Consider the following 19,813-nt stretch of genomic DNA (forward strand, 5'->3'; position numbering starts at 1 on the left):
CCGATTCATCGCACAGGCAGAATATAGCAACGACAACAAAGAGAAACAGAGGGAAAACAAGCTTTCTTGCTGAGGTTGACTGGTGGTTTGGATCCTCTCATGGACAAGGGGTTTGTTTTGTTGAAGTGGGACTGAAACTGGAAGCAATCTTGCCTGATGCTCGCCTCATCTTCCGGCCGCCGCGACCCAACTCTGAAGCTGACGCGCCTCCAGGAGCCGCAGGCGTGCGGCCAATCACAGAGCGAGGGTGTCGGCCCTGGACCAATGGCGAGGGGGGAATGGCAGGTTTATCAGCGCATCTCCCGCGCCCGGCCCTCGACTCGCCTCAATTTCCGCGGGAAGCCCAGGATAGTGGCTGGTGGCCGGGCCACAGAGCACAGCGTGCTGCCTCCCCTCCACCTCCCAGCACACAGCACCCCCACTCCCCACCCCCTCCACTCCCTACCCCTCCCCCACACTCCCCACCCCCCAGCCTGGAGATCTCCCCGGACTGGACAGCCTCCTCTGGATCAACCCAACTTCTGACTGGTGGCACGGTCACCCTCTATCATATACCGATAGATCTGTACCAGCAACAACAGGACGATTCAGCAGAGCTCTCGCAGCGTTTGCCAGTGGCCCTGTCAACTCTATGAGCTGATCAAATGTTAGCCGTCGGGCAGATGGATACCCGCCAGAGTGCATTTGTCCTGAGCAGTACGCCGCTGGCTGCGCTTCATAACATGACTGAAATGAAGGCGTCTATATTTCCCTACTCCCTGCAGAATCCGTCCAGCTTCAAGGCGCCGACCCTGGCGAGTTTGAACGCGCAGATCCCGCTGGGGACGCCGCACGGGATCAGCGACATCCTAGGCCGCCCGGTCACTACCGCTGGCAATCTGCTCTCTGGACTCCCTCGACTCAACGGACTTGCCACCACGGCGGGGATGTATTTCAACCCGACAGCAGCCACCGTCTCCAGGTACCCCAAGCCCCTCGCTGAATTGCCGGGGAGACCTCCCATCTTCTGGCCGGGAATGATGCAAGGATCTCCGTGGAGAGATCCCAGGGTGGCTTGCCCAAGTACGTACTCTGTTGCTGTTTTTAATGTTTACACATATTCTCTTATATAGACTTATATTTACACGTGTATACATACATATACGTTCGAATCTGTTATTTGACATTATTAGCTAAAACGTTGTCTCGAGAAAAGAACTTTACTGTTTGCTCTGAAAATTCCGGATAAATGCTTTCACTTCAGCTTTACGAACTTTTCCTGAATCCCAGCTGCTGTAACGTTAACACTATCATTGTGATAAATACTGATTCAACTGGTGAGACAACTTAGCAATCTGTTGTTTCGTTTTGCGCTGTCAGTGCTGACCCAACAGGCACTTGCTGGTTTTGTTTTGATTTTGTGAAACACCTAAAAAAAATGACAGAACACGGCCATTAATTGCAGCCAATCCCACTTCTTCACGTGTTCACTTTTAACTTGCAAAGAACTGGGCTCGCTTGTTTTTATTTTAATGCCGTCGATCTACATATTACAGACAATATTTCCCTGTTTGATTTTTTTTTCGTTTTCCCCCTCCACAGCACAGGGCAGCTTGGTCCTTGATAAAGACGGAAAGAAGAAACATTCCAGGCCAACATTTTCAGGTCAACAGATTTTCGCTCTGGAAAAAACGTTTGAACAGACCAAATATTTAGCTGGACCAGAAAGAGCCCGGTTAGCCTACTCTTTGGGAATGACAGAGAGTCAAGTAAAGGTAAAACGTCTCATTTGGTTGCCTAACTGAATCCATACGGCGAATATAGAACCTGGTGGTCGCAATAAGGAAACATTCAACTTAGTATTTGCTAACGTCCTCAATAAACATACAGCAGAATCGTACATTCAAATTATGCTGTTAATGCTAAAGCGTTGTAGGTTTTTTTATTGTTGTTATAGACCTGTTTATTCGCAATAGTGATTTAAGTACTTCTATCAGGCCGGGATTGACAGCAAGGCTTGGTCTCAATCCTAAAGTGACTGGAAGCGGCTAATGTTGACTCATAGTTTCCACGTAACTACTTTAGTAATGTTGGTGTTAGAAATATGGACACTGTTGTACAAGCACCAACAACGGATTGTCCATTTCCTCTGCCCTTTTCTAAATCCAAATGTTTCATTTTGAGTGTCGAATACACTAAACTGAAATTTGACCTTGCCAGTTTTTGTGAAATAAAAAGTAGCAGACACAACATTGCAAACTGTATTGCCGCCGCTTCATTCTTTGAGACGACACATTGTACAATTGCCCGAGTGCACCCAGTGTTGTATTAAACTTAAAACTTCTGGAAAACGATGAGGATAATGGGTAAAACTCGGCCTCCCATTCCTCTATAACATTTCGGATAGTGATTTAAAGTCAGTTAACTGCATTGCTGAACACAAGGCGGGATGGTTGAGATTAAGCTCGGCTGTTCGGGCAGGGGAACTGAAGCACACCGCATTGACCCATTCAATTTTCTGTTCGCAACAGGTGTGGTTTCAGAACAGACGGACCAAATGGAGGAAGAAACACGCGGCTGAAATGGCCACGGCCAAGAAAAAGCACGATTCAGAGACTGAAAAACTCAAGGAAACGTCGGAAAACGAAGAGGATGAAGACGAGTACAACAGACCCCTTGATCCCAACTCAGATGACGAGAAAATCACACGGTTATTAAAAAAGCACAAAAGCGCCGGATCGCTCACCATCCTGGACCCACACAACAGCCCGGAGATCTTGTGACAAACTTTTTTTTAAGGGAAAAAAAAGAAATGATTATTTGAACAGCTTGAAAGGCTGAATTAACCAGGGTATATATAAAAAGTTTAAAATAAATCGATGTTCCAGGGAATGGTGATATGTGTTGTACAGCTTAATGTATGTGAGATGTATATATTTTTTACAGAATAAGTTATGGAATTATCTTACAGCTCGATTATATAAATAACTTGGACTGAATCTGGCGGAGGTTTAAAAGGAGTTGTTGGAAATCACAGTTCACCCTCAAGTGTCTATAAAACCAGGGGTGTTTTTCTTAGAATTTTCAATGTTAAGGAATAACAATCAGAGCTCATCCTTTTGTATAAATTACAGATTACAACTGTAGCTGTACATACTAAGATGCACGTTTGTGTTGTAAAAAATATTAAATGTAAACTTTTTTTGTGCATTCACATTCTAAGGCTAATATTTTGCTTTCGCCTGTGTTAGTGACTTCCTTCAGAGGAGTTTTTTCTTCCCGCGTTTTAGCGCCATTAAATCCCAAGGAATTTCCGAACACTGCTGGAGATGATTGAAGGAAATATTATTGCGTCCACAGTGGTTGGGGTGAGGGGTGGGGGAAACTTTGTATTGCCAATAAATTATTTAACAATATGAAACCCGGTGATCGGAATCCGGCTGATTTTTGTGCCCTGAAGCTAGAGTTCACGATTTACACGGAGTTTGCTAAACAGTTACCTGTGACTGACAAATTCAGACCCCCTTCAGTGATGACTGGAACCAAAACGGTCTGTTAACTGCGCTGATAACCTCGAATTAATTCCGAGTTGTTTCAAGAATAGAGAGTAACAAGCATTTTGCATGTTATCGCTTTACTAACAGGCGTTGTATCAAACGGAACTTGCAAAACTAGTTTGATAACATTTTGGTGAATTTGTTGAGAGTTTAATATTCAAAGCTGGGGGCTTTGCAGGTCAGTGCAATTGGGTGTGTTTAGAACCACTATTGCAATCAGTGCCAGGATAGTTCATAATATTGTAGCAGTTATGTAAGTTACAAACAAGCCAGTGTGAATCCCAACCGGGCAACAGACCCCATCAAAGTTATCAATAGTAGCTGCTTTGGAATAAAGCTCGTAGTTACTGCAAACGTAACTAACATCTTAAATTTGTCATAACATTTTGACAAGTTTCCCATCTTTTAGATTGAAATTGCATTTACTAGTTATGTGAATATTACAGTCATGTTTACAGGCGTTTTGTTTTACAGCCGATGAACTCCGTTATCATTTCAGAAATCAAACTGGTCGGAGATGAGCCAGTGAGGTTTTTGACATTTTTTAAAAATGAAGTATTTGATTTTTGAGGGAATGGATGACCGGGGCTCTGAGCCAGGTCTGCGGTGCTACTGCTCAGAGTCTGCTGTGGGGCGCGTTGCATAGCCCATCCAGGCCACCTCAGAAATAGATCGAATTCTGCTGAATTTACAGACTCACTCGTAATTCGACTGAATCATTTATATAAGCGAACAAATGAAAGCGGGAGCCGTTTCTTGTTCAAAAACACTCATATGTGTCTGGAGTCCAATGTTGGGACACTTTGGTATTAGTTATTGTTTTAAAGTAATAACGCCGTCATATCACATTGAAACTAAAATTAACTTATCGAATATTTACCAAAAAATATCGCGATTTGATGTACCAATGCTTCCAACCAGATTGGAGACCAGATGTCATATTCTCGCCTGTCTGTTGATGAAGAGGTAACATCTTTCTCTCTCTCCTTCCAGCCCTCATCCACCTAGAATCATTGATGGCCATATAGATTGACATAACGAAATATCTCACTGCAGACACATTTCAGTCGCTCATTTCTTAAGCAGAATCACTGGCCGCTCTTGCAAACTTTGAGAACTCCCACGGTGTGGGATATCTTGCAGGGGCGAGGGTGGAATCAGTTCTGAAATGAGTGAAGAGCTGGGGAGGGGGTGGGCAAGGTCACATAGTGGGAGAGGACCGGCACAAAAGGGAAGAACAACTGCGAGAGGGAGAGAGTTTGGGAGCTGCGATTGCGGCGGCTTGCGCCGTTCTCTGCTTTTTGGTTCACATTCCAAGAAGTTGTCTGAGAGAGAAAAAAACAACTCGTCAATAGAAATATAAACTTCCCACGCGATATAGTTACTGAGGTTCGATACGGTCGCCAAGTTTAGATCGGGGAACAGAAATCAGGGAGCCGGTTCAGCGCATGAAACTGACAATCATCAGAGAGAAAGCAGCAAATAGTGACTGAAGGAGTTTTATGCTTCAAATGCAGGGCGAACCCGCATGTGTGTGTGTGTGTGTGTTGTGGGGGTGACCCATATCACTCTTCAGGTGTTTTTTTTTACCATGTCTGTGTTAAATACAACGATGTTGCTGTTTTAAAAATATATACTTTTTAACTTTAATCCCTCACCCACAACTAACCTTTTAACATTTTAAAATACATTTCACTCGTTGCAAAATCTTCTGCATTTTTCGTCAATTAAAATGAGATTATTTCTGATTTCACAAATTAACTCAAGACTTTTGAATACTTGCATCAATTTTCAAGCAGTTTACGTGAATTTTAAATAGTCCGATCATAAACTTTCTAAGTACGCCGCACAATGCTTAAGAAGACGATAGGGAATTGTGATTATTTCGCATATTTCAGTGGCGCTGGGTGGGAAATGTCAGAAATCTACATCACACCAGCTCATGCCGAGAGGACTCGGTTACCTGGTGAGACCGTCAAAGTGTGAACGATAGCAAAGTCGATTCTCGCTCATGGTTAACTAGATTTGCTGCCAGTTCAATCTATGTTTGATAATGCTGCTCTGATGGGGTGTGAGCCTAAATGTTTCACTTGCCCCTTTCCCTCCCAGGGATGCTGCTTAACCGTGTGGGACAGTTCCCAGCAAATCTCACTGCAGGTGCTGGAAATACCAGCCTGCCACAGGAGATCAGGGTACCTGCAAAGAGTTGGGAATCTTAAACCTGCACAAATTAGTGCAACATTGGGTTCTGAAAAAGGATCACTGGAGTCGAAACGTTAACTCTTGCTTTCTCTCCACAGATGCTGCCAAACTTGCTGAGTTTCTCAAGCATTTTTTGATTTTTTTTTTCGGCATCCGCATCTTTGTTTTTAACCCCAAACCAGACCCCTCCAAACGCCCGTTTCTTATTTTGCTTTACTCATGCCCCCTTGTGAAATTCAACCCATTCTCGTTGTCAGCTCGGTGTGTGTGTGAGTCTCGCCGGTGAAGCCCTTGGTCTCAGACTTTTTAAAGAACCTCCTACTTTTCACGTCCTCACACTTCGGGGTGGGGGCGTCGTGCGTCGCCCGTCCAGGGAAAGTTAAGAGGAATTAAGTTCTAGAAATGGTAAAAGGCGCGTCTCAGTTACAAATCAAAAGGAAACCCAGATATCAGACAGAAGAGTCGGTTACAAGCAAGAAATAAACTAATCGTGACACTTGAATTGTTTGAGAAACAAAGAATTTTATTTCTATAGCCCATAAACGTCACTTAAGTTGAATCCTTGATTTAATAAAATAGTTTACAGTGTGTGGCTATTGATACATGGACACATCGGTACAGTTTGTCTGCATCCTCCTTGTTGCATTCGGTCTACAGACGAGAATGATCTCACGGTCACGGCCACATAAATTCTGCCGGCGGACACAAAATCATTTCCAATCGTAGTGATTTATACGAAAACACGCATCAATCCACCGCTATCAAGTAGCTAGTGAACTTTGTAGTGTAGTAAATTAAATCGATAAGAGGAAACGTTTCGGCATTGGCTGTGTTTCCCATTTTCGGACCTAATCATCTTTTAATGCTGTAAAGAAGGCAGCATGTAAAATTTGCAACATTAGCGCTGGAGATTAAATATACGCGGTACAATACGAAATTGGCAACTTCAGGTTTCAGGGCATTATATACAATCCATTAAAGCACATTTAGCAAGCGATTATCAGGAGAGATTCCCACTAAACTCTGTCCATAGATACTTGGCACTATATGCAGTAACAAAAATAGACAGAAATAGTTTACAAAAAATCTTATGATACCCATCCTCTTAATTTTCACATTCTGAAAACAGCATTATTCAGGAATAAGTTACAATAGAAGTACTGAACACAAAGACTTGTTGTGTGGTGCTTATAGCAACTTCGATTATTTCATCAACAATGGCACGGTACAAGCTTTATCTACAGTCTAATTTGGTGGAGGACTTGTACTTTTTTTATCTATTCAATCTGCTGCAGGTACTAACTAATAGTTGATATGTCAGAGCAGTCAGTCTTTATGAAAGGAATTTCACGTAGGCTTGTGGAAAGATTATATTATAAATTAGTTTCCTTTTAAAAGTGAATATAAAAATGAGAGAGCTAAACTGTGATTCAAAACCAGATATGTAAAATGTAGTATCTAATATAGGGAATCACCAAAATGAAAATATCTATCTAGCCTACCACAGACATAAAAAGATGAAGGGAATATCAATAATACCATCACTGGAAGTAATTCCACGATCTATACAATCCAATGTACAAAAAAAACCTCTCTAATACAGTATCGATATACAATTTTCGCATTGCACTTCATAAAACTTTACATAAGGAAACAGCTTCTTCCTTTTAAAAGACAGACAATGTTTTCAGCTAAACATTATAAACGTGAGATATTTAAAGGTGTAGTAAATTCTACTGTTAGTGTTTGGCAACAAATCTGTGACACGTTTTTAAAACTGTCCCACATTTAATTCAAGTGACACAGGAATGTCTGAAATGGCGAGGTATGTGAGGCCGTCTTGTGCAAGACTTCAGACGTCAAAGCAAAATGGATGATGAGCAGCTTGAGGTGCGGCCCTAAGAAATACAGCATCAACATGAATCGAATGAGAGAGATGTGTGCGAACGTTCTAATGTCCCTGTTCCTCCGTTTCTTATTTGCTTGTTGCAAACAGACTAGAGGGCAGTTTCTCGAAAGATTTTCTCAGTCCGCTGATACCGTTTAGCTGCGAAGTCACAGAGGAGAGACAGCAACAAGGAAACCGCAGTTAATATCGGTTAACAGCAATAGCCAAAGTGTTAAAAAGTGCCAACAAATCAGTTCAGTGCCCAAAATGAAAATGAGTGAATAGTAAAAAAAATAAAACATTAATATTTACCACCACATCACTGCACCACACAACAGTTGCGCATATTTCTATTAGGTTTACCTGCCCCAGCAGCTATTCGAAAGAACAGGAAGACAGGCTGTGAAAAAAAGACACACACAATCACATTACTGGATCAGGGTAACATTTCAAACTGCAATGTTTGACCCATGAAAGAGTTTGAGAGTCCAGGCTTCTAAATTATTCTGGTTTTTTTTAAGAAGATGGGTTAAAAGGGTAAAATGCTTATTCATGTTGCATTAATAATATTGGAGGCGAGTAAGGACACTTTTCGGGTCAGTGTGAGATGTATTAATTCGAGGGGTTAAATGGTTTATTGATGTCATATTTATCTTCTCGTGCTGTGTTTGTTTGCCCTTCTTGTCCTCGAGAGAGAAATCCAGCATTTTTTCTTCCTTCAAGGTTGTGAAACCTCGCTGTTATACTGAAGGACAGCGCGGGTTCCGGTTACTGCATTCGGCCACCCGCTGATTCTTGGACTATCCACTCACTTCGACCAATGAAAGTTACCTCTTAGTCAAGGCAGCGTCCCAAAACATCCAGCCAGAAACTCAAGATCAGAATGTGACTGACAGCGAGGCAGATCGGAGTTATACCAACTGGGATGCATGGCACTACCAACAGGAGAAGCGGACTAGAGATTTACGGCTTCTACACGGGGAGGTGGTGGCAAGGTGGTAATGCAACTGGACGAGTAATCCAAAGCTCCCAGTTAATGTTCTAAGACATGAGCTCATTGGTCCTGAACATGATTCCAAACCCACGACAATAAGTGGACTCTTGAGGGAAGTTGAGACCTAATCCATCCAAGGGCAACAAATGCTGGCCTGCCAAGGAAACTCAACACCCGTCCAAGAATAACGGAGGGAAAAATCTGGGAAGCTTTTTCTCCTTCCTTGCTCTTTATAAGTCCTGTGTCATCTCAGCACTCTTTCAGATGCTTTCTCTCTTGTGCACCTGATAGAACACCTCTATGGCTGCAGAAAGTCAGCAGACTAACTGCTAAGGAGAGAAAAAAAGGTAGTGGGAAGAAAATGGAAAGATGAAATGAAAAGACCAAAAAGAGGGAGAGCGAAATGCAAGAGGCCAGAGAGCAATAAAAGTGGGAGAAAGTAAAGGATTTTTAAAAAAAAAACACAGAAAGGAATGGTAAGAGTTGCAGAACTGAAGGTGATGAAAATGAAGGAAGAGGATAGATCCAGGAGAGAAAGCCCCGAGAGAAGAAAACCAAAGTGGAACTTGAGATTGAGAGCTGATTAGTAGAGGTGAGGGTACCATCAAGCTGCCTTTTGAAAACTTATCACTATCAGAAAACTTCATTAGAATAGTGTAAGAGGTGTGTTAGTGGGGCCTAAAAATTTCATAACCACTGAATCAGGAATTCTTATTATCATTGATTGTTTGAGAGTGGTTTTCAGACATCTCAAACGAAACTTTGCTGGACATCATGTCTATTCTTGGCTTCAGGTTACACACATTATATTGCGCATTTGGTTATGTTGCTGTGTGCTCCTGCAACCACTGCACATCACCTTACATATGGCAGTGAAACTGCTCAATTTTAATCTGAATGAAAATCTGAAATGCTTCCTTATTATAACAATTAGCGTTTTTCATGAAGGAGGTTGGGTTAAAATGACCCCAGAATTTTTATGATATTTTGTTTTTTTGTAGGCATCACTCTCAAGATATTTATTGCCCATCCTAATTGCAATTAACTAGATGGTGAGTTGCTTTTTTTGAATACAACTGAGTGTTTTACTAAGACATTGTACAAGGCAGTTCTGAGGAAGGATCACTCAACCCAAAATACTAACTCTATTTCTCTCCACAGATGCTACTAGACCTGCTGAGTCTTTCCAGCAATTTCTATTTGCTGAAGTTGAGTCATTGCTGACTAACCTAGACCAGTATGATGAAATCCTCTTTTTGTAGCCATTTTATGCAGTGCACACCAGCAATCTGTGAATATTGTAATATTCAGAGAAAGGGGGAGTTCCAAAGAGTTGCTACATTTGACTGATCCAAAATATTAGTTACATTCAGGATTACAGAGCAAGAAGGGCAAGGCTTGGCAAAAGATTGTCAATTGGTGACCCAAAACTGTTCATGTTTACTGAACAGTCAGTTTATTCAATTAGATAGAGGCAGTCAGAGATGAAGTTGCTACTTTCAGGTGGCTAGTCAGTCTGGAACTGAGGAGCAGGGAGAAGAGACTCCATTCTAAAAAGGTGCTGTTGCAGCATGCTCCAAGCTCAGGAGAAACCCGAGGGGCTGTGGGCCTCTGACGAAGCAATGTGTCTTAAGTGCAGCTGACTGCAAGGGTGAAAGATGCCTACAAGCAGCACTTGCATTCTGCAACTGAACAAGAGAGCTCTGGGAAACACAGAAGCAGTACCAGCTTAGTGAAGCTAGTTATCTTTGGACTGGTCGAAAGTGTGCCTGTAAGTAGGTACAATAGGTCCAAGCAGGAACACAGTCCCAGTTGGGAGGATGAACTACTGTGAACTACTTTAGAGATAGTCCATAAGGGAGCAGTCTTTGAGGCAGTACAACAGCTAGTTGTTAAATTGTGAAGAAGTGGAATCTCATGTAAAATTTTAATTGGATTTGGAGACCTCCAGCGTCACTAACATCAAGAGGTTGCTGAGAAATACACAGGATTTGTCTTGTTTGCACTTGCTATGATTTTCAGGGCCAGTTAGATTGTTCTGAAGTATTATGAACTTAATATCTAACTAAAAATCCTATTGCACATCCTTAAAAGTAGAGCAACTTTTTAGAGCAACTTTTAAATTTATCTTGCTTTTTACAAGGGCAAAGTTCATTGATACCAAATTGATTGTAGTCTTCCAGCAGTTGAACCCATGAACATTTTTAGAAGTTCTAACAACATCTGAATTTCCACACTTAGTTGAACATGTATGAACACTAGACATTGCTGCTGGTTTCATAGGAGTAATGATAATAAATGTCAATAATTGTGTCAACATTATTAATGTCAAATCCTGACCATTATTTCCACTTGGTGACTATCACTTTTGTTGACAGAGGAAAGCTATGCTGACAGTTGTGGCAGGGGTTTCTTGTGCTGCCTCTTTCCTTGGGGAAATAAATGAGGAATAGTGGAAAAGCATCAACTGCCCAAAATTCCAGCAAATCTATTGAATTGCTTCTGACACAATGTACTTCATGCAAATGTTAAGAGCACCAATTAAGACTTGAACTTGGCCTGCAGCAGTTGATAAATGTGGAATGTGAGCTTTTGTAATGATTTAGAAATCTTTACGATGGCTCTTTTATATTTGAGTAAGAGCCTACCACCAAATGTTTGATAATGTCAGCAATTGCCTGAAGCTCACATTTGGAATGAGATGAAAGGCCCATTCATGGACTAGGCTATAGGTTTAGCTCTGGTCTATGAAATGAGAAAAGGAACTTTTATCCTCAGCATATTTTTATTTTGGAGACTGGCTTGTTCTTAACAAGAATTTACTGAGTTATTTCTACGTATGGAGCCAGCCTGCTCCTTATATCAATAACAAGCCTACAACTGAGCAAACATATTGATTCTAACTATGGCTTTGCATAATGGAAGTTTCTCACTTTTTAACATGCATTGTATAAATCCCTTACTTAAATTATCATGCCATTAAAAGACAAAAGAACATTTGCATCTAAACAACTTTATTTTCAGCAAGCCCTCCCAAAAACTAAGCCATAATCAAACTTTGCTCAATATAAGCATGAACTAAACATCTCTTTCTCTCTCTCATGTAAGTGTATTTGTACAATCAGACTGTTGATTTTCACTTTTGACTTGCACGTTCCTGATAGCTACACAGGATCCAAGGGCAAAAAAAAGGTCACTGATGTAAATAAGCATGCAATGACTTACTTTAAGCATAAAAATATTAAAATAGATGATGTTTATAAAGATTCAATTTATCCCTATACTTGAGAAGACCTTAATCATTGGTTGGCTATGGCTAGGTACAGATTCAAAGACAAATATATTAGCAGATGTGCAGATCTTGTGAAACAATGGCTTATTTGCAAAGTTTGTAGCTTTAATTTATTCAAGAAAAGGATAGTTGAAAGTTCCTTCCAATCCTGAAAGTTGAGTTGAATGATGTTGTGACACTATATCCTATAAACACACGAAACACTTGTAAAGGGGTTCACATATGTTAAAGATAAGATCATGCATAAAACAAAATGCAGCATGTTTAACTATATACTCATTAAATTGTTACTAATCTAAGAGGAAAAGTAACAGTTAAAATAATCCAATTATGTTAAAATGAGTACATATGCAGATATACACATGCATAAATACCTATTTTTCATAGCTGCTATCAGTTCTGATAAAGTATCAGGGGACTTGAAATATTAACTCTGCTTTCTTCCCACAGATGCTACCAGATCTGCTGAGTTTCACCAGTAATTTCTGTTTTTGTTTTAGATATAAACACAACCAATATTAGAATCCATTCATTTGAATATTTAGGATGAAAATTAATTGCAATTTTAACACTATTTTAACTTATTTAAAAAATGGATAATGGCAAATGTTTTATACAACTTCAGAGATTTATTGCAAATCAGCAACATAAGGATTTTGGAGCTACCTTTGCTATTAAGTCCCATTGACATTGGGTGATACAATGATATTCTAACTCCATCTGCTTAACCTACAGTTATTTAACTGACCATGTTTCACAAGATTCATTTAAGTTCTTTCTCTTAGCATATTAATGTGAGAAGAGTGCCACCATTTTATAAGTAGGAAATTTGACCACAAAATTAGTCGATAGTCTTATTTCAGCAGTTTTCTCTAGAGTCTAGCTGTAGCCCACTTTGAATGTCAAATCTACTATAATCTATGGAAAAGTAGAACCATTGAAGTGCATAAGGAATATAATCTGGACAGGTATATGTAGAACAAAATAGTTTGCAACTTATAAGGAACAAGCCACAATTGATTTAGTAATGAGTAGCTATTGAGCATTAGTTAACAGATATGATCATATGCATACATCTTGAAAATATGAATCAAAATAATGATTGAATTTGATGTTAGAATTGAGAGGAAGAACGAAGAGGCAAAACTAAGGTTTTATATTTAAGTAACAAACTTAGAAATTAATTAACCACAGCAAACCGGGCTGAATTGATAAAAGGTAAGCCATGGCAAGCAATCAAAGAAGTATTTAATAAGACACGGCACATTGTCCTAATAGAAACAAGATTCATTTATAAAGTTCAGCCACCATGGTTGACAAGTGAGATATGGCACAGTGCAAATTAAATGCAAGGAGAATGCAATGAAATCTACTGGAGTGGGAGAGCTACAAAAAACAAAAAAAGAGTAAAAGAGAGCAAGTCAGTGAGTTTAATTTACAAAAAAAATTCAATACAAACATAATAGGACAAGATCCAGGTCCTGATCATTTCTATCCCAGAACACTAAAAAAAAGTGAAGCAATTTCAGATGCATTAGACATAATCTACAAAGCACTCCAGATTCGAGAATTAAGCTGTGCATTGGTAAATTATCAGTGTCATTCAATTGTTGAAGGATCACAGAAAACATCAGTTGTGGAAAACTTACTGGCATCTTAAACGCATGGGAGATAATCAAACGCATGGGAGGTATAAGCTGACTGGTGATATTCCATAAGGATTAATATTGTTGAATTTCTTGAGGAATTTGCTTTCACAGTAGAGTGCAGCATCTTTGGAAATTATCTATCTGAATTTCCAGAATTTATCTGATAAAGCTCTGCACAATTAGCAGGGAAAGAAAAATAAAAGAACATAGAATGGGAGGTAAACCAGTGAAATCTATTGTTAATTGGCTAGAAGACTAAACACAAATAACCAAAATAAAGGGATCAATCTCTGATCCTGAAAGGAATTTTCTTGTCTAGTAGAGACTAGAATCAAAGGACACAGATTAAGAGGTGATATGAGATGAGGAGAATTAATTTCTCCCAGAGGTGGTTAGTTGGTGAAATGATCTTCCCCAGAAAATAGTGCAGACTGGGTAGATGTACTTATTCAAGGCTAAGTTAGATAGGTTTTTTTGGTAGACAAGGGAGTCATGGATTATAGGAAGGCAAATAATAAGGTGGTGTTGAAGCCACAACCACATCCTCCATGCTCTTACTGAATGGTGGAGCAGGCTCAAAGGACTGAATATTTTACTCTTAAATCCTGTGTAAAAGAAGATAACTGGTCCTCCCTGAAATAAAAAAAAATCTGAGCAGGGCATTAATTTTCCTCATGTATATCACTGAAATGAATGGAGGAACAGAGAGCTGTACATCTAAATTGTTTTTTGGGACATGGAGTTACAAAAATAAAGTATATAGACAGACTACATTAGAATGTAAAGCTATGGCAGGTAGAGTTCAATGGAGAGAACTGAAGTCATCTACTTTGGAGCCGAAAAAGGTCAGAATATTTTCTTCATGGTGAGAGGTCAAGAGCTATTGATCAGCAAAGAAATTTTGTCATCTATGTACAAAATTCACACAAAGCCAAGAACTAAGAATGTTCAGATAGGCTCATGGGATGTTGGTTTTTATTTCCAGGGGAGTGGACTATAAAAGTCAGAAAGCGATGCTCCAATTTTAAAGTCAGCAGTACAATGTTCAGTTTTGGACATTGATTATATTAGAGCTAAGATGTACTAGCTTTGGAGCAATTTGCTGTGCAAATTCACCAAAATAATGCAATGCATAAGGGGTTAAATTAAGTTAACTGATTGTGTGGACTTGGTTATATTTTCTTGATTTTATAAGGTGATGATCTAATCAAAGTATTTAAAATGATAAAGGTATTGGATAAGGTTACTGCAGAGAAGCATTTTCTCTGAAAAATCCAGAATTAGGGGATTTAACCTTAAAATTAGAGCTAGCCCTTTTAGCAGTGAAAACACAAAACATATTCCCAAGTAAAAGACAAAAGGAATCTTAGAATTTTCTTCTGCAAATGGAATACTCTCCACCTACCTGGGTGAATGAGGAGCTCTAACAACACTCAAGAAGCTAGATACTAATCAGAGCAAAGCAGGCAATTTGATTGGCACAACGTCTACAAATATTCACTTCCTCCACCAATGAAGCTTAGGAACAGAGACAAGATGCATTGCAGAATCTCACCAAGGCACTTCAGATAACACTTTCCAAATCCACAATGACTGCCATCTGGATGGACAAGTGCCACAGATGCATGGGAACATTACCCCTTGGAAGTTCCCCTCCAAGTCACTAACCATTCTAACTTGAATTACATTCCCTCTCTTTCACTATTACTGTGTCAAAATCCTGGAACTCTTTCCCTAATACTACTGCGAATGTTCCTACACCAAATAAACTTCAGTATATCAAGAAGACAGCTCACCAGCACATTCTCAAGGGCAAATATGGAATTGCAATAAATTCTAGTCCAGCCAGAGAAACCTGAATGAAAAAAGACTATGGATGCCGAGTAAATTGAAATTTCCAAGTCTGAGATCAACAGGCAATTGTTAGCAAATGTTACCAAGGAATATGAAGCCAAAGTTTTAAGTGAATTTGAGGTACTGACATTATTCTGAAAAATGATACAATACAATCTTAAGAGAAGGGCTTCAAAAATTCACACTGCAGGTACTTGGGAGGAGTTTAAAGGCCAGCAGAAAATAATAATGTATGGCAAGGGGCATGTAAAAGGGAAGAGTCTCTTTTGTCAGTTTTGTATTCATTAGAGTGCTGTAAAAAAAAACTTATCTGGATTAATTGGAAAATATGAATCATGGTCACAGGTTTATTCAACTGAACAACACACTACAGCCAGTTGAATAATGCAGGGAAGCATTGTAACAGTGGACTTTGATGAAAAGGGTCTCTAATTAAATGCAACTTATGCATTGGATGTAAAGTCAGAATAGATAGTGTACAAGTAAATTCAATTGAATAAAAAACTCAATGTAACTAGAAGTTATAACTGTATTATAAACTATTTATACATTTAAAAGAAGCAGGCTGTTGAAAGGGTCAGAGTTCTACTGTTGAATCTGATCATGTAACTACTACCCAAATAGAAATTTGAGAAATATTCATGCGTCTACCAGATAAATACTGTTTATGGAAAATGCTCATACGCCCATATGTAAATAGGGTTCAGAAAAATATATCCTCATATCAATAGGAATTATCTAGCATTACCTATGTTCAGCTTATAAACATTTTTTGAATTTTTTATGAATGCCACTTCACTAGGACTGCTTTTGTTTTCTAATGAGAAAATTTCAGTTTTATTTATTCTCCTAATATTTTCTGCCAATTTTGTTGGTATCTTGCAGCAGTGAACTGCTTATCTATTGATCAGAATGAAATAGTGGAGGGAACGGAAGGGAAGAGAAGTTCAAGAGACCATATTGGAGAGAGCGTCGACGAAGGATGAAAAAGAATGATAGAAAGAATTTCAATTCAATGCAATACTGAAGGAGTGCTACCCTGTTGGAGATGATGGGGTGCAAATTCATCTCAGGTAGTGGCAAAATTGGATAAAGTGTCGCATAATTGGTTCCATTGCAGTTAATAAATTTAATTATCATCTGTGTTCAACAGTCAATTGCCTGATATGGTAAGCTATCTATTGTCCTTTATATGACATTAAACCAAGGCATCAACTCTGCTTTTTAAGAACATAAAAGATTGTATGTAAGGAAATTCTCCTGGCATCCCGGCCAATCATCACATTTCAACCAATGCTGCTAAAACAAATTAATTAGTGATTAGCGCATTACTATTTGTAGGAACTTGTTGTGAACAAGTTCACTGTCATGTTTGATTACATGGCGGCACTGACTTTATATCAAAGGTACTTTGCTGTGAAAGTTGTAGACATCAGAAAGAATAGATGTTGAGTTCATTTTCTCCTCTTTTGACTATATTGGAGCAGAAATTGCTGTAAGAGAACACCTAACATCGTCTGATATTGGCTGAATTGGTCTCTGCGTCCTTCAGCTCACTGAATGTTTACCCACTAAATTGCTGAGGTATGAGGTGGAAACATTACAGTGTGGGAAACAGGCTGTCCAGAACCTAAATACAGCAGGATGGCTCCTTAATCCAACTGAAGGATTGAAAAATAAACAGTGATAAGATGTATCTACTGTGCGAACCACAGCAACCTCACAACATTCAATAGATTTCAATGGTGATCAAAAATTCTTCTTTCGAGAGCTTAGTGTAATGGTAAAATCTGGGCAGCTAGCTTTGGCTTTGACATTTAACCATATATCTCCACTCATCTGAAGTTGCTGCAACATTTTGGCACAAATAACAGTGAATGTTATCAGTGTCAGTATCAGTTTGACACCAAATCTACCCGATACGATAGAGAACTAAGAATGGCAAAATATAGTATTACTAATATCTTGTCATTAAAATAATTTCCCACCTCACTCCAAATAGTACTCACAAACAGCAGTACTTAACCTTGTTGATATTGACTACTGATGGCATAAATCTTTGGTGGGCCGTTAAAAAGCTTTCATATGTAAGGAAATCAACAAATTAGTGTTAAAACATCATTTCCAAAATTAAGTTTTCAAGTTGGACTTTATACATTAAAGAATTGGAAAAAGAAATCCCCCAGGAAACTTGAAGAGTTGAATCCTTATGCTGAGTATTCAAGATTTCAATAATGTTATCCTCTGATATCAACAGCTTACCAGACATTATAGTGAACTTAATGCCTATTTAATGTACATCAGTTATTTAAAAATATTATTGTTTTGACTCAACTTTTAATTTATAGAAATTCTAATTTTGATATCGACAGGAATCCACTGTATACTTTCAGTCAGTTAGATTTCTTTATTTACTTGTGTAAATGTTGTTTTTAAACAGACCAATATTAAAACAAAGAAAAGTACAACATAGCCACAATGGACAAGTATGACAAAGGAGTTATGAGAAAAGAAGGGGCCAGGAATTTGGAGACAGGGCAAGATTGCACAGGGGAACCAACAGGGGGTCAGGAAGAGGGTGAGTGGGAACCTGGGGTTACAGGGAAATGGCAAGCGAAGATTTAGGAGCCTCATCAGTTAGCGAGGGGTGGAAGATCAGCAAAGGGTGGATAGTTGGGAGGTGAGGAATCGTGGTGGGCAGGAGTCAAAGGAGCGGGTAGTAAATATAAGGGACAGGAAGTTAGAAAGGGGTGCAGAGTGTCAGAGTAGGTATTAATGAGACATGATGAGGAGTCTGGGATGCAGCAAGCAGTCAAGGAAGGGGTGGGCAGTAAGATTTTGGGCTGGAAATGGCAGGTGGTTGCAAAGTGCCAGAAAGGGCAGGAAATCTCAAAGATGCTAAGGTGTCAGCAGGGGCACTAGGTGTCAGAGTACTGGAAAGGAGAGAGAAAATGATTGGAGTGACAGAGAAGGGTTAGTGAGGCAGGTGGGGACTTCTCAGAGGTGTTAGGGAGTCAGAGGGTTTTTGAATTTGTGCTGAACTCAGATGCTGGGATCTCAGTGAGTGGTAGAGTCAGGATGGAGTCAGACGTTGAATCTGGGGAGGGTTGGAATGAGGAGCAGATTCCAATGTTGGAGTCTCATCAAGAGGTTTGGTGACTCAGACACCAAGTGTGGTGGGGACTGAAAGAGGATTTGAGTGTCAGAAAAAGGCCGAGAGTCAAACAGACACTGAGAAATGCATAGAACAGTTCTAGTTCTGATAGCAGAAAAATACTAAAAATGATCAGAAATACAAAGCAGCTGCTTTAACATCCAAAAGAAAATGGCTAGATTTGATTACATTACAGTGTGGAAACAGGCCCTTCGGCCCAACAAGTCCATACCGACCCGCCGAAGCGCAACCCACTCATACCCCTACATTTACCCCTTACCTAACACTACGGGCAATTTAGCATGACCAATTCACCTGACCTGCACATCTTTGGACTGTGGGAGGAAACCGGAGCACATGGTGTAAGTTCGGATTGTGTCAGTATTGAGATCAGACCCAATGAAGGGCAATTCTTAAAATATTAGCTTTCTCAGATCCAGTGTGCATCCAGCACTTTAAGGTAAGAATTCTCAATTTCATGTGTCATAATTCCTTGTTTTATTTCTTATAAAGTTTCCTTGACTGCGACCTGAGTTGACAGAATGAAACAAAGAGTCTGTACTGGAGAATTGAAAGTGAATTCTGGAGTATATGTGCAATATTACTATCACATTCTTGAAACAGACCTTATCTTCCAAAAAGACTCCAGCACGGTCTGCACACTGTTCAAGTTTAGTGGCCATTTTGTTCAGTTCTACAGCTAATCTCAGCTATTTTACTTATAAAGTTGACTCAATGGAAAGGTCGGTATAACCAAGTGGGACAGGGGCATTGAATCTAAAATTTAATGCACCGGACAAGAACAACAGTATTATATTGTGAGCAAAAACAAATTGCTGGAGGAACTCAGCAGGTTTCTCCAGAAATATATGTTTTAATTTCAGATTTCTAGCATCCGCAGCTCTTTGTTTTTTTGTTTCGTACTGTATTGAGCATTCACAAAAATCCACAATGAACCACAATTTGAAAAATCTGACCTTCAGATGGTACATATTGTTGAATGAGCTTTTATTCCATAGAATCCCTACAGTGTGGAAACAGGCCATTCGACCCATCAAGAGCACACCACCCTCTGAAAAGCATCTCACCTAGATCTGCTCCTAACCTGTCCCTGTAACCCTGCATTTCCTATCACTAATCCACCTAGCCTCACTGAAAGACTGAAGTGACTGGGCTTGTATACCCTTGAGTTTCGAAGATTGAGAGGGGATCTGATTGAGACGTATAAGATTATGAAAGGATTG

General features: G+C 39.6%; 2 protein-coding genes across 3 annotated transcripts in view; one reads left to right on the top strand and one right to left on the bottom strand.

Moving 5' to 3' along the window:
* Window positions 1–310: 310 nt before the first annotated feature.
* Window positions 311–3,447, top strand: nkx6.2 (NK6 homeobox 2). The gene is made up of 3 exons (XM_043712200.1): window positions 311–1,062; window positions 1,582–1,754; window positions 2,511–3,447. The coding sequence occupies exons 1-3, from the start codon at window positions 645–647 to the stop codon at window positions 2,760–2,762; spliced, it is 843 nt and encodes a 280-aa protein (XP_043568135.1). The 5' UTR covers window positions 311–644; the 3' UTR covers window positions 2,763–3,447.
* Window positions 3,448–6,240: 2,793 nt separating this feature from the next.
* Window positions 6,241–19,813, bottom strand: part of LOC122561115 (inositol polyphosphate-5-phosphatase A) — a 496,456-nt gene continuing 482,883 nt past the window's right edge. The window contains exons 15-16 of one of the 2 annotated variants that reach the window (XM_043712554.1): window positions 7,990–8,026; window positions 6,241–7,785 (exon numbers count right to left, since the gene is read on the bottom strand). In XM_043712554.1, the coding sequence (XP_043568489.1) occupies window positions 7,736–7,785; window positions 7,990–8,026 (87 nt within the window). In that variant the 3' untranslated portion in view covers window positions 6,241–7,735. Of the gene's footprint in view, window positions 7,786–7,938; window positions 8,027–19,813 lie in introns of both variants that reach the window. The other variant, XM_043712555.1, reaches the window with a different exon arrangement.

This window comes from Chiloscyllium plagiosum, chromosome 22 (assembly GCF_004010195.1).
Source record: "Chiloscyllium plagiosum isolate BGI_BamShark_2017 chromosome 22, ASM401019v2, whole genome shotgun sequence".
NCBI classification, from domain to species: domain Eukaryota; kingdom Metazoa; phylum Chordata; class Chondrichthyes; order Orectolobiformes; family Hemiscylliidae; genus Chiloscyllium; species Chiloscyllium plagiosum.

What these genes read in the sequence shown, in the direction of transcription:
- nkx6.2 (XM_043712200.1), top strand. Translation starts at nt 645, where the DNA reads ATGTTAGCCGTCGGGCAGATGGATACCCGCCAGAGTGCATTTGTCCTG. An exon ending in TCCCAGGGTGGCTTGCCCAA is followed by an intron (nt 1,063 to 1,581) that starts GTACGTACTCTG and finishes CCCCCTCCACAG; the next exon opens with CACAGGGCAGCTTGGTCCTT. An exon ending in TGACAGAGAGTCAAGTAAAG is followed by an intron (nt 1,755 to 2,510) that starts GTAAAACGTCTC and finishes TGTTCGCAACAG; the next exon opens with GTGTGGTTTCAGAACAGACG.